This window comes from Protomyctophum parallelum, assembly GCF_964188405.1.
Source record: "Protomyctophum parallelum genome assembly, chromosome: 12".
Classification (NCBI taxonomy): domain Eukaryota; kingdom Metazoa; phylum Chordata; class Actinopteri; order Myctophiformes; family Myctophidae; genus Protomyctophum; species Protomyctophum parallelum.
Genome location: NC_139712.1, coordinates 21,690,913 through 21,706,208, shown reverse-complemented (window position 1 = coordinate 21,706,208; position 15,296 = coordinate 21,690,913). Strand labels below are relative to the sequence as shown.

The 15,296-nt window shown below is 43.1% G+C and overlaps 1 protein-coding gene across 1 annotated transcript in view; it reads right to left on the bottom strand.

Annotated features, from left to right (window-relative positions):
- The window catches only part of snx7 (sorting nexin 7), a 76,939-nt gene that overhangs the window by 32,009 nt on the left and 29,634 nt on the right, over positions 1 to 15,296 (bottom strand). The window contains exon 8 of the mRNA XM_083778595.1: positions 9,324 to 9,476. Within this exon, the coding sequence (XP_083634721.1) occupies positions 9,324 to 9,476 (153 nt within the window). The remainder of the gene's footprint in view (positions 1 to 9,323; positions 9,477 to 15,296) is intronic.

Below are 15,296 nucleotides of genomic sequence, written 5' to 3'. Positions count from 1 at the left end.
TCGCAAATCATTGGATATATATTTCAGAGCGAACATTTTTAACTAAAATATTTGCTTCTGTGGGATCCCTGGAACTACATATTTTGAGATGGGGGTCCGTGGCCCAATAGAGATAATTCTGGGGGTCCTTGAAATGAAAAAGGTTGGGCACCACTGACATAGAAACATGGGTTTTTCAGATTTCTTTTAGGATTTAGAAGCCTTTTTTTTTATCGACCTCAGTCCAAAATGGATTAATGCAATCAGACATGGCTTTGTTTAAATGTACTCTCAAGAATGTTTTTTGAAAATAAAATGGGGGTGTGAAGTAGACAGTGACGTGACAGTGAAGTAGACAGTGAAGTAGACAGTGACGTGACAGTGAAGTAGACAGTGACGTGACAGTGAAGTAGACAGTGAAGTAGACAGTGACGTGACAGTGAAGTAGACAGTGAAGTAGACAGTGACGTGACAGTGAAGTAGACAGTGAAGTAGACAGTGACGTGACAGTGAAGTAGACAGTGACGTGACAGTGAAGTAGACAGTGAAGTAGACAATGCAGTGAATGAAAATGTAATCCATAAACACGTCACGTTTTCCCGAGGCGACTGCGTTAAACTATAGCCTCACCTGTCATAAATAAACAGACTTCGTTCATTACCGAAATCAATGACATCCTTGTGTTTTACTGTTACTTTTGGGTCTCTTTATCAATTAATTTATTTAGTGGCCGTGTGATAAGCAGGATAATCAATGGGGTAATAAACTCTTTCAGCTATCGCGTCAAGGTCTAATCACCCTGTCGGGTTTATTTATCCATAATGACCTGCTCCCCATTGATTATGCCTTACATAATGAATATGTCTCCTCGTGGAGGGCAGCTCTAGCAGGCAGAAGGTCTCAGAGCGCTCTCCTTTCACCCTTTTTATGAATTATGAACACACTCTTCTAAATCCTAAAAGTTTTCTGAAAAACCTGTTTCTTTGTCAGTGGTGCTCAACCTTTTTCATGTCAAGGACCCCCAGAATTATCTGTATTTGGCCGCGGACCCCCATACGAAAATATATTTCAGCATGCAGGTATATGTTTCATGCTGCATTGATAACCAACTCCCCCTATAGGACTCATCACTGTACTCTGTATGCCCTGGCCTAGTGGGTTGGCACTACTCCTTAACGTCTCGCAGGTTGCTACATTGGTATATTCTCACTTATAAAGCCATTCTTGGTAATCTCCCACTTTAAATTTGTACTAAATTTGAACTTGTCCAAAACTCTCTCAACCTCAAAATGCTTGGGTGCCCCAAAACAAAATTGGAGTCTGAAAAAAAAAAAAAAGCCTTGCTTTTTTTTGGACCCTGCGGTCTTGGAATGACCTACAGACTCGACTCAAACTGGCTTCTGTGATTGATTCCCTTAGTGAGCTTTAAAGGGATTGCCACGGGCACACTTCCCATACATTGCTTACGTATAGTAAATGTTTGTTCTCTTGCTTTTTAGTTTATTACCACATTTCTGTGCTTAGTTTTTATATATTAGCCTTTATTGATTGTGTTACTATAGACGTTCTCTGAGCTTCTTCGGTAGTGGGTACTGTATTTATGAGCGTTGCATGTTGTCCTGTTATTGTCTTGTATTTATTGTTACTGGCAGAGCTGTGTCACTTACTTTGCCTCTTCTCTTGGTAGTACAGCAGATAATAGGAACGATCTTTCACTTGGTGATACAAGCGTGAAATTTGGCATGAACATGCCTCCGGGTCACCTCTTTCACTTTTTTAACCCAGCCAACGAAAAATCCAATATGGCGGTCATTTTTCAAGATGGCGCCAAATAAAAAAGGCCTTTTGTGGCGGTTCTGGACAACCATGGCTGACTCGAGACCGGGCACTGCACTCCCTGTGGGTGTGTGGAACGTGTGTGTCGAATTTGAAGTCGGTGGGGCGAACGGTTCTCGAGTTACGTGGATTACAGATGTACACACGCACACAAAATTCGTGCAATATAGCAGATCATTGGAACGGTTGTTCGCTTGGTGATACAAGCGTGACATTTGTCATGAACCTTCCTTTGGGTCAACTCTTTAACTTTTTTAACCGAGCCATCCAAGAATCCAATATGGCGGTGCTATTTCAAGATGGCCGCCACATCTAATTGTTAGCCTATGTCTAAATTTCTTACACATTTTAGGAAAAATTTCACCATTATAGATAGATAGATAGTTTTTTTTTTTAAATTATTATTCTTTATATATATATATTTTTTTTTTGTTATTATTTTTAGTTTTCATACTGAAAATGGTAGCATGCTAATGCTAACATGGTAGCATGCTAATGCTAACATAATAATGCTAACATGGTAATATGCTAGCATGCTAACATAGCATGCTAACATGATAATGCTAACATGCTAATTAGCATTAGAAAACTAAAAATAATGACAAAAAAATAAATATAAAGAATAAAAAAAATATATAAAACAAATTAAATAAATCTATCTATCTATCATGGTGAAAATTTTCCTAAAATTTGTAAGAAATGTAGACATAGGCTAACATTTAGATGTGGCGGCCATCTTGAAATAGCACCGCCATATTGGATTCTTGGATGGCTCGGTTAAAAAAGTTAAAGAGGTGACCCAGAGGCATGTTCATGCCAAATTTGTATCACCAAGCGAACAACCGTTCCAATGATCTGCTATATTGCACGAATTTTGTGTGCGTGTGTACATCTGTAATCCACGTAACCCGAGAACCGTTCGCCCCACCGACTTCAAATTCGACACACACGTTCCACACACCCACAGGGAGTGCAGTGACCGGTCTCGAGTCGGCCACACCCATGGTTGTCCAGAACCGCCACAAAAGGCCTTTTTTATTTGGCGGCCATCTTGAAAAATGACCGCCATATTGGATTTTTCGCTGGCTCGGTTAAAAAAGTTAAAGAGGTGACCCAGAGGCATGTTCATGCCAAATTTCACGCTTGTATCACTAAGTGAAAGGTTCTCTCACAATATGGCTGTTAGCCGCTGTACTATGGCCAGTTCACACTGTGTCAAAGATTTGCACACATTTTTTGAGTGGTGCAACCACTCCCTTACGGAGCTATGTGTGTGGCTGGGTGGCTGGCTGGGTGGGTGGGTCTGAGGCAGCACGAAAACAGCATGGTTGTTTTTCACCACCTGTGCGCAACCTAACACACACACAAACACACACGCACATATTAACTGTATTATGATGATTCCGGGTGTGCCAGTACAGTGACAGTACAGTACAGTAGATGGTATACAGTAGAGGGTACGGTAAAGCTGTCATTTCTCAACCTTTTCGGACGTAAGGCGGCTCGACGGAATCGGCCAGGCCCCCTGGTCGCGTTCCTGGGGGTTTGGAACGCACAGAGTTGCAACACTCACTTCACACGGGTGTGATTTTTCAAAAATAGCAGACCTACAAGCTCATAGCGATATATGAGCTTGTAGATCTGCTATTTTTTAATAGCTAAAGTGGAGTAATTTCACTCTCTGTATCAGAGTTGTACTGCTATGCAGATGTGCCCTCCCAGAAACGGTCTACTTCAGGGGTGCCCAAAAAGGTAGAATGTGATCTACCAGTAGATCACAAAGACTGTGCACATAGGTAGATCACATGGCATTCCCATAAAGTAAATGGTGCATTTATATAGCACCTTTATCCAAGGCACTTTACATAGATTGTGCATTACATTCACACATTCACACACCGTATAACCACCGTGTCTCTACTCTCCGGAATAATCATTATGCTTTCTTGCTATGCTGTCAAGGAAAAGGAGTCCGTGTTGCAGAACTGGTGATTTAATGAACAAAATAATAATTCAAAAAGGACAAACGTGATCAGGGTTCTAATTCTGTATCCAACCTCCGTAGTGAACAACAAAGTAATATCTCTCTTCCTCTCAATAATGCGACTCTTCCCTGCACACCAGAACAGAAAGTAAACACAAGATATCCCATAATACTCCTCGCCCCAGACTCAGCCCGCCAACACAGTTAAAGGAACAATCCCCCTGTATATACATTAGGGTTACAACCGATGGCGGCGGAAACCATGCAAGGCACCAACCAGCACATCAGGAGCAATTTGGGGTTCAGTGTCTTGCTCAAAGACATTTCGACACTAACTCTGGGGGAGCCCGGGTTCGTACTGGCAACCTTGCGGTTACCATCCGGCCACTCTACCTCTGAGCCACCGCCGCCCAGAAGTTTACCACTTGATTGATTGACATCCAAAAGGGGCCTGTCAGCTCAAACCCACAATGCAATTATTTGTTTTCAAGAGTGTTGTTGTTGCCGTGCACAAAAACCTCAGTGGAATTATAATTTAAAGGTTTTATGACATTAATTTTCATTTATTTTTCTTTTTTCTTTTAGGTTTTATGACCTCAATTACACCCAAAAAACCTGAACTTTGAACATTCAGTGGATTTTCTGTGGTCTGAAGTTTTCTTTGGGTTTTTTGGGGCCTTTTGAGCTACAATGAAAACAGGCAACACAGTGAAACAGTGACATCTGCTGGCAAATCCCATTGACATATATGGGATTTGCAGTAAGTGATGTCACTTACTGCCGGCAAATCAGAGCACCTGTTTGAGCCAGAAAACCCCAGATCACAGAAAATCTACTGAATGTTAAAAGTTCATGTTTTTTGGGTGCAATTGAGATTAGAAAACCTAAAAAAAACAAGAACAATTCCAAAACCTTTTTTTTTATGTCACAATCCCTTTAAATCCAAAAAAAAAACATCCATTTCTCCCCCTGTTTCCCATTCCATGTGCATTTGTCTTATACAGTATGCAACGCCAGCTCCTCTATTCCAATATATAAATATTTATTTCCAGCAGTGGGATCATGTTATCATATCACATTCTGGGGGGGGGGGGGGGGGGTTGGTAGATCTTGTTGAGCTGGTCATTTTGAAAGTAGCCCTCGGGTCAAAAGAAAGTGTGTGCAGCCCTGGTCTACTTAACCCATTCTGGGCGGGATCCCCTTTTGCCGTTTGAAACCTTAGCTATTGAAAAATAGCAGATCTACAAGTAGCTATTTTGTTTTACTAATCGTGAAAATGTGGCGCAAATCTATATTCTTTCAGAGCGAACGTTTTTAGCTCAAATCTTTGCTTCCGGGGGGGGGTCCCTGGAATAACAGATTTTGAGATGGGGGTCGGTTAGTAGATAGTTTTAGAACCACTGACGTAGAAACACAGGTTTTTCAGAACACCGTCATGATTTAGAAGACATTCGTAGAATCGGTCTCGGTCGATAAGGGTCTGTCTGTCTGTGCTCGGGATCCATTAATCATTAATTGAGCCCTGCAGCTGGTTCAACACGCACACACACACCTGGCCAGCGAGGTGACGATTTCTCTCTCTTTCTCTCTCCAGCTCAACATCCAACGAGGTCTGGATGTGATTTGTGATTATTTTTTGATTGCATTCATGTTTCTGGCGAAAGACAAAACATTGTGAGCTAATTCTAACATTAATAAAAAAAGAACGGTGGTCTCCATGCCGGGAAACCGAAAATTAAAGTACCCAAATATGGGAATATAGACATGGCTTACCTACCCTCTGCTGCCACCTAGTGGCAGATACATAATTAAGGGAAGTGAACTGCTTCAGGCTACAAGCAGAATAGATTTAAGCAATATTACACGAGAGGGGTGTGGCTTAACGTGATTATTGCCACGACGGTAAGGAACGAGACGTAGTCGAGTTCCGTCGAGTTCCGCAAGCATCACTGAAGTCACTGAAAACTCAGTTTTCTAGCGCTCTGGGAAAACAGCAGCTGAAATCTTTGTTTTGATTAGGTGGTGAATGGTGCTGGTTTGATCCACGGCTAGAAGCCGTTTCAACCATTCATTTCTGCTCCTCATCCGTCTCTCCCGCAAAATATAAAACGCTTTTTGGATCATATATCGTATAAATTAAAATGATAGCAATGTAAGCTAGCAATGTAAAGTCATTTTTTTTAGTAGATTGTTAACGGGTCATGGCTTTCAGAGTAAAAGCGCTGAGACAACCCCGGCCACCCAGAGCTCTTATTTTGAAGCACTTCCGGCACTGGTAGTGTTAACACCTCAATTGGGGACCTGATGTACAGGTTAGGGATGTCCAATATTTACATTTCAGCTGATATCCCGATACATTATGCCTAATTGTAGTGTGATGCCCCACTGGATGCATTCATAAATGTAAGCTTTTCCAAATAAAAAATAAACATTATCATAAATTCAAAATTATGAGCTTGTAGCTCTGCTATTTTTCAATAGCTAAAGTATAGCATAATGCTTAGTTAAAACACCAAAAGGGGTTCCTGCCCAAAATGGGTTAAATTAATTAAAATGGATACATTTTAACCGATAACGTAATTTTCCCGATATTAAATGTATATGCAAATATCGGCCACAAATATCCCCAGTGCAGGTGTTTCATCTTTTATTACATCTCTTTAAAGATTTTAATGCACATGTTGTTGACGCTCTGAATCATTGCACGGCTCATGTGAATTTTTAAACTTTGAATTGTCTGTGTAACCAAATAAAGTTGACATGAAAAAAACAAAAACAATGCTCAATCGCATCGGGTCCCTCTCTCTCTCTCTATGTCGCTCTAATTAATTAGTCTCATGTCGTGCAGCTGCGTCTAGATTATGCCGTCCACTTTGCTTTGATTGTCAGGACACAACACACCAAAGTCACCTGCATTTACACCGTCAAAGTCCTTCCGAGGACCAGAACTTAAGAGGTAATTATTTGTGATTATGGGTGGCCTCATTAAACTGAGGCATTGCTACCATCTGCTGGAAACATGCCAGGCTAGAAAGCCCCCCCCAAAAAAAAAACCCTGTAGCCACCCGGCCCTGAACGAGTGCTAATGCCCAATTTATATTCCGTCGCACGGTTGTGACGCCAAGCTAACGAGTTGCTCCACGCCGCATTGTTAGCTCGTGCTCGTCGGCGAGTCTCTGCCTGCGTCTGTCTGTCTGTCTGTCTGTCTGTCTGTCTGTCTGTCTGTCTGTCTGTCTGTCTGTGTGTCTGTCTGTCTCTGCCTGCGTCTGTCTGTCTGTCTGTGTGTCTGTCTCTGTCTGCGTCTGTCTGTGTGTCTGTCTCTGCCTGCGTCTGTCTGTCTGTGTGTGCGTCTGTCTCTGCCTGCGTCTGTCTGTCTGTGCGTCTGTCTCTGCCTGCGTCCGTCTGTCTGTCTCTGCCTGCGTCTGTCTGTCTGTCTCTGCTTCCGTCCGTCCGTCTGCGCGTCCCCGCCACGCCGCCTCCCTGCCATTCCCCAGCGGCTATAAGGGGTCTAAAGAACGGCGTTTTTTAGGGGTTAAGAAAATGTCTCGCCTCCCGTTTGTTTATTCATGTATGTATGTAGTGCATAATGGAACTCTGAGAGCACACTCAAGTGTTCCATTATAATAATAATGTTCTGTTGACCTGCCAAAAAAAACAAAACCAAAAAAAGAACACGAGGATGATTCATCTCCGCTGATGACAAAAGCCAGGGCCGAGTTTATTGAAAAAAAAATCAGAAATAAGAATGGCGCAACGATGATTATGAAGAAGGCAAACATCCCGCTTCCAACCGCCTCCAAGCCACCCAATTACTCGGAATAAGCAAACAGCAATTTCTGTTCTCCTATCCTCGTGTGTGCGCGCGAGACAAGAGCAATCTTTATTTCCATTCCATTCCAAAAATATGGAAATTTAAATAAAATGTCATATTCTTGGGGCATTTCGGATTTTTATTATTATTCTTTTTTTTGTATTTTATCTCCAGCAAACACAGTACATAGACGGTGTCGGGGAGACTAACCTCGTATGTCCATATTTCATCTTTCTGTGTGTGTGTGTGTGTGTGTGTGTGTGTGTGTGTGTGTGTGTGTGTGTGTGTGTGTGTTTTTGTCAATTTTACACCAGCAACAATAACCTCATGACTTCCCCACGCCTACAGAGCTGCTTCAGACTATACAGCTGAGCTTAACGAGGATCTGTCTAGTGTGTGTCATGCCCCTAGATAAACATTCTGGGACTTATCACACACACATTACATGCCAGACTGTGTTCCACACTGTTGGCTCTGTGTGTGTGCTGTGTGGGTGTGTTGTTGTCAGTCACGTATACTGGCCTCGGAAACCCAGGCGTTTTTATTTCCACGGAGAAGAAAATAAGCCTGGGTCTGAGTCCACTTCAATTCGGCATGGAGTATAGCGCAAACGTCGCTCACTCTCTGATTTCTGATCGTCTGCACCTTTGTTAAATTGATGCACACACGCACACATATTGTACACACAAACACACTCCTCTCTCTCTGTCGCTCTAATGTCGCAGCTGCGTCTAGAATATTCCGGTGGATCCTGCCGGGAGCTGCCTATGCCATAGAAAGCATAGGCGGACCCCAGGCTAGTCATATAACAACCCATGGATTTCTGAGGCTGCTCCCTATTGTGAGCATTTCAGTCAGTCAGTGTTGGGCTAAGTTACTTTATAATATCAACGTGGTTACTGAAATGGACTACTAACTAGTTGCATTACCAGTTACTTAAGCAATGTTACACGAGAGGGGGTGGTTTAACTTCTGCGTTGCTTTCGGAAACTGCGGGCTCGTTCCTGCAGCATCGCAGGCATGCATTAATGACGTTAAACCACCCCCTCGAGTGTAATATTGCAATTATACTTGCAATTAACAGTTGCCCTTAAGACTAAGAAAATCGCTGAGCACCCACTGCCTCAACCAAATTGTGTATTTGGCCACGGAACCCCATCTAAAACTATATGAGAACTATACGACAAAAAGAGGACTCCTGCACATAAAAAAAACCCTGTGGGAGGTGCAAGTCTAATTAGCAGCAGGCATACACTTCAAAAAAAGGGAAATAAACCATCCAAGGAAGGGACTGCACACTATAGGGAATAGAGACGGACAACTTACTGCATCATCAACTTTTTTTAGCACATACATTTGACTAAAACACTAAATATATTGACAATTTCGTCAACAAATACAAACTAGACTAAAATGTTAGAAAGGGACTAGTGGACTAGAGATCCAGTATAAGTCATTTTACACTTAGTTGCATGCTGAAAATAGCAAGATCTACAAGCGCGGCGCATCGTGAGCTTGTAGGTCGGCTATTTTCAGCAAGTGTCACCATTGCGACGGCATCAAGGCCCGCCAAAATACATTTTAGTCGACTAAAATCCCATGACATTTAGTCGACTAAAACTAGACTAACACATTCCAGGTGACTAAAATGTGACATCCCAAAAACCAGTTTTGGCCGACAGAGAGAGAGAGAGAGAGAGAGAGAGAGCTGACCTTCTCATAGTAGTCCACGTTCTTCTGGGCGGCGGAGACGAAGGCTGACCTCAGGTCAGTCCTCATGCCGTCGTGCCAGCGGCTCCAGTCTCCCTTCAGGGCGCTGTTGGCCGACTCCACGCGGTCCTCCAGTCTGTCCACCTCCTCCTTCAGCTGCCAAGCCCCCCCAAGCACAATCATCCTTATCGTCAAGTTCAAGTGTATTGGTCATTTAAAATAAAACACACCTTATACAATGTATTTGGGTTTTTTTGTTGACCAAAAAGGGAGTGTTGGCAGAAGCCTCGGCTTATATAATGCCGGCCCTTTTAATATTAAAAATAGCTAAGCAAGTATGGGAATACAACAAAAAAAGTAAAAAACTAAACGAGACAAAACAAGCATAAGAAAAACAAGACAAAAACAAAACAAGACATACAGACAATAAAACGGAAAAGGACAACAAAATAAACTAGAAAAAGTGCCCTTCTGGGCACAGGTCTCCACCAGGATAGGAATGTAGGACATTGCAGCTTGCCTTCATCTGGTGGTTGGATAAAAGGGCAACAAAAGTAAATTAGAGGTAAAAACACTTTTCGGCCAGTTATAGCGCCACCTTGAGGCTGAGTTGAAATTGTTCATGTGGCATTTCGTCCTCGGCCTAGTGGGAATGTGGGTGCACAATTTCACGGAAATCACGCGATGTGTTCATGATTTGCAGCATTTTGTTTGAAACTGAGCACTCCTGTGAACTTTGGAAGCCAATCTTAAACAATCAGGATGGAGTCTGAGAAATCTGAAAGACCGGTTTCGTTGAATGGCTCTAGAGAGACTGTGTACCAATTTGCGTGATGTTTGGACAAAATCTGTAGGTGTACTGTGCAAAAACTTGTTTTGCACAAAGCGGCCTCCTGGTGGCGCTATAACAGGCCGTTCTGGAAAGTTTGGGGCAGAGGTTCATCGTTGGCATCCAGGGAGTGTGTGTGCAAAATTTGGCATCGACCGGGTTAACGGTGGCCGAGATTAGCTGCTCACGGACACACACACACACACACACACACACGGACGGACGGACGGACACACGGACGGAGTGCAAAACATACTCTCGCCCCATGCCTTCGGCCTGGTGGGGACAATAATAATTATCAGTCAGTCAGAGGTGGGAAAAGCACTTAAAGGAGCATTCAGTGATTTGGGTGATTTGGAAACATTATAGTCACCTGGAATGTTTTAGTGTTAGTCAAGTGTTAGTCGACTAAATATCATGAGATTTTAGTCGACTAAGTCTTAGTCGACTGATATGTGTTTTGCTTTGCCTTGATGCCGTCGTAATGACTGTTTTTACACTTGCTGAAAATAGCCGATATACAAGCTCACAACACGTCGCAGCGCGACGCGTTGTGAAGAGAACCAAGTGTTAATGCTGGATCTTTTGCCCACTAGTCCCTTCCTAACATTTTAGCCTAGTCTTTATTTGTTGACAAAATCGACAGTATATTTAGTCTTAGTTTTATTCATCATGGCTTAGTTTTTATAATAGTTTCCATTTGGTTTTCGTCAGTGAAAAAAGGTAGTCGAATATTTTCCGTCATAGTTTGTCGACAAAATCAACACTAGTCCTCGCTTTGAAGAGGCTTGGTGGGTATGGTTCCCGCGTGGAGGGTCAACCAAGCAACACATGAATCCGATTGGCTCTCGCCGGACGAGATCATCCAAAAGATTTCATATTTTCACGTTTTGTTTTTTTAATTTGAACGACGTTCCTCCGCCCGCCATTCGACTATCGCCTCTTCGCCTGCTATCACCAGTAGTTGCCGGGGTCCCATAAGACAATAAATAACGCACTTCGGGAAAATACAGCCTTAAAATGTACTGTCAAGACTTGCCCGCACCTCTCGACCCGCCCGCTCACCTCTCATTGAAAAGAGTTATACGAGGGAAAAGGCCTTCAACACTGACAAGTGCATGCTGACTGCCGGCCTAGCACTCTACGGCCCGGGGAGGGACACACCTGCTCCCCATCAGCGTTGATGGATGGACGCGCTGCTCGCTCTGCTACACTGCTTTGATAAGGTGACTCAATCGATAACCACCGCGGCTCAGCGACGACAGGACATACGAGAGCTCTCTGCAGCGCGCAAGTGTGCGTGCATGTCGAGTGACTCTTCATGTGTGGTATGTAAAGTAACTAAGTACTAAGTACTTTTACTCAAGTACTAAGTAATTTTAAGTTAAATTAAAGTACTGTACTGAAGTACAATTGTGAGGTAATTTTACTTTACTCGAGCACTTCCGATGTCCAGTACTTTTACTTCTACTCCACTACATCTCAGAGGCAAATATGTGACTGGATCTGGCATAGACTTTGGTGAAAGTCTTTTCTCCAGGCTGGGAAGCGTCTCTCTTTCCCATCTTCTCTAAAATGCACTATTTTTGTCATGAAATAAAATGCATCCAAGTGGATTGGATGCAGGCGCAACCAGGGGGGCAGTCAGACAGATATTTTGTGAAGCCACCAAGGAAATCGGGATTTCCTGAAAGTTCATATAATGGCCTGTTGTGGCGCTGTCATTGGGCCCAAAAAAACCCATAGCCCCATAGAAGTCCATGTATTTGGGCCCAACTTCACCTAGACTGTATTACCTTAATAAACATGGTCATGAATACTTTCTGCTTCCAGTCACTAGTTTAAAGTCTCATTTCTAATGTCATAATATTCTTTTTGGAAAATGATGGTCCCATTTGTTAAAAGAATGACCATAAAGTGGCGTATGTTCTGAGGGGCGTGGCTACCGTTACAGTCTATGATCGGGATTCCCCACCCACTCGAGTCAAAATAAAAACCAACTAAGAAGAAGGGGGGAAGTCCCGCCTCGTTGTCTGGGCCAGCCAATGGGCCAGCTGGGCCCAAACGGATCTAGAAAGATGGCGATTTACAATACAAGGACTGACAGGCTTCATTTTACGTTCATGTTAGACCCGGGGAACACTTTGTCCATATTCTTTACAGTCTATGGGCGCAACCCTGAAATGCCGTAGTAGAAGAAGTTAATCTGTCACGGTACATTATTTTATTAAAATGGCACAAAATGCATTTCATGGAGACACTGGGGACCTGAGACGCTTCCCAGCCTGGATGATAATAGACTTTGTCCTAGGTCTAGCAGGCTTTGTTTCGGTGACTTATGTTCTGAGAATTATGCGTGTCCTGGTCCATTATTCATTACTACAGTGTGTACACTGTTCATGTTTTTTTAAGGCTGGTTTCAGTGCTATTTGGCATGACCCTGTACCATACTGTAAAGTTGCAAAAGCATATGACGCTGCATGTACTGTATGCATTAGGGACAAAAGAAGAATTTTCACAATACGGCAATTTTCATTGGCTCATAAAACCTTAATTTCTTCCACTTCCACAAAAAACGTACTATACTTTCCCATGTCCGTATAGGTCCAAAGTTCACGTGTAGAACTTGTCGTGCATTTTGATCAAAGATCCTGGGCGGAGATGCATTTTAATTGATTTTCATATAATTCAAAATGGCGGGTGGTCTAGAGGTCAGAGGTCAAAAGTAAGAGCACGATACTTGTTCGGCATGAGGAGACGCATATGTGTGTCAACGTTTCATTGCCGACGGTCAAACGGTTCATGAGCTACGCGTGGTCAAAGTTAGCATTTTCAATTGAATGCTATAGCGCAACCTTTTGACGAATGGTTGTGGCCATACCGTTTGGCATGGCCCTCTACCATATCTCCAAATTTCGCGAAAACCAACTGCACGGTTCAGCCAGAACTGCTATTTTTGGCGTAAGAAGAAAAAAAGAGACAAAAGCAATAAAGGACTGCTTGGTCCTTTAATTATATTGAATGTCCCATTTCATTTCAAATGCATAAACACTTTTTGAAAAGGTTCAAATGGCCAACAAAATATATACTGTAGTGCTGAAGTGCTTAATGGGTATAATACAGATTTGACAAAGTAACTAATGTTTTCAAATGATTGTAGTGGAGTAAAAGTACAATATTTGCCTCGGATATGTAGTGGAATAGAAGTAGAATAGAAGGAATTGGAAATACTGGAAAAATGTACAAATATCTCAAAATTGTACTCAAGCACAGTACTTGAGTAAATGTATTTAGTTACTTTAAACCACTGGTTATGACCAAGCGCTCACTGGAGCCTCAGCAAACTCACTCGCACATACAGTCGAACAATAACAACCTGCCATCGGGAGAAGGATGGATAATAATTGTAATTAAAAGACAACTGTCCCTCCATTGATTGAAGCGTGCGGTGTCCAGCTGTGACACAGGCAGCAGTACAGGGCTAATGGAAGACGCCGGAAATGACACATTTCCCTGTGCTAGTGTCGACGCACCGGGAAGTGTGGGCGTTAATAGCTCGTCAATTGAGGCACGCAATGAATTGCAGCTAAATCACACAGGTGGTCATGCATTGTTCTCAGAATAATAAAGCACTCACGTCTTTGCCTTAAGTATAGCTCTCAACATGCCCAATCCACATTTGTTTGGGCTTTGAGGGGAATCTGAGGGGCACTCTCGAGGTGCCCATAAGCAGGTCGTGGCTTCTCAGTCTGCAGTGCTGGAAGTAGTATCTTTATTACATGTTTTACTTGACTAAAAGTACTGGCATCAAAGTAACAGTACCAATGTACTTTTTGGGGGGGAAACTCTGCTCCATGACATGGACCGACTTGCGTTTATGGTGACGTCAGGTTTATAGACGTTTCATAGAAAAAGCTAGTCTCAACTCCTAAATACCTCTTGAAAGTTAACTTATAAGCACTATGAAATGTTCAAAGATTACAAGATCCACAAGCAAGCGTTGTGAGCTTGTAGACTAGCTATTGCTGCAATGTTGTGCACAGTGGTCAAGTGTGATGCGAGGTATATATTGACTGCCGAGTGTGACCTTCATGGAGCCCATCAGAAGTGTGACCGTGGACCCGGCCTCACAGAGCACGACCTGGACCGGGAACTACCCATAGATCCGAAGTCCCGTTAGTCCGAACATGCACTGCTCCCGTGCTTGCGGTTAGGTTTAGGTTTGCTCCCGTGCTTGCGGTTAGGTTTAGGTTAGGGTTAGAGATAGGGATAGTAATTTCGGAACAATGAACCTTCTGACTAATGACACGGCACCCGTGGACCAGGCCCCTCCACGGAGCCCACCCTATCTATCTCTCTTCTATTCTTTCTTCCTATTCCCCCTCTACTACCCCCCCCCCCCCCTAGGGTGGGCAGATGGCCGCCCACCCTAGAGTCGGGTTCTGCCTGACGTTTCTTCCCAAAGGGGGAGTTTTTCGTTACCATTGTCACAATATTGCTTGCTCTGGGTGGATCTTTGTTGGTTGTAAAGTGTCTTGAGAAAACTTGTGATTTGACACTTTAATAAAAGGGGCAAAATCATCCTAATTAATGTGGGTCGTCAATCCTTCCGTTTCCCTTTTCCTGGCCTTTTTCAGCGTCTGTCAGAAGTGACTGAGATGGATTAAGACGTCTCACTCTGTCACCACAATTCACACATCAGCGGCTTCCTCCCGGGGGCCTCCGTGGAGAGACAGACCGTAACCAGACTCTTCCATCACGCTTTGAAACCCCCACGAGTCATATGTCACCTCTCTGACTGCATTGTTTAGAACAGTGGATGTCAAAGCTGTCAAATTGTGACGTGACAAATTAACCCATTTCTGGCCCGAGATCAGATTAAAAAGATGTCTTCTACATCCTGACAGTTTTCTGAAAAAGCCATGTTTCTATGTCAGTCGTTCTTCGATTTTTCAAAAAATAGCAGACCTACAAGCTACATGCTAGCGCGCCACACCAAAATGGGTTAACTGATTCAAATTTAAAAAAAATATATATATATATATAGCCCCGATGGCCATACTGTACAGGACACTGTATATGACACATAGGCTATTTTTTAAGAACTATAAGAAAAGAACAAATCAGATCCGCGAAGGCCATCTGGC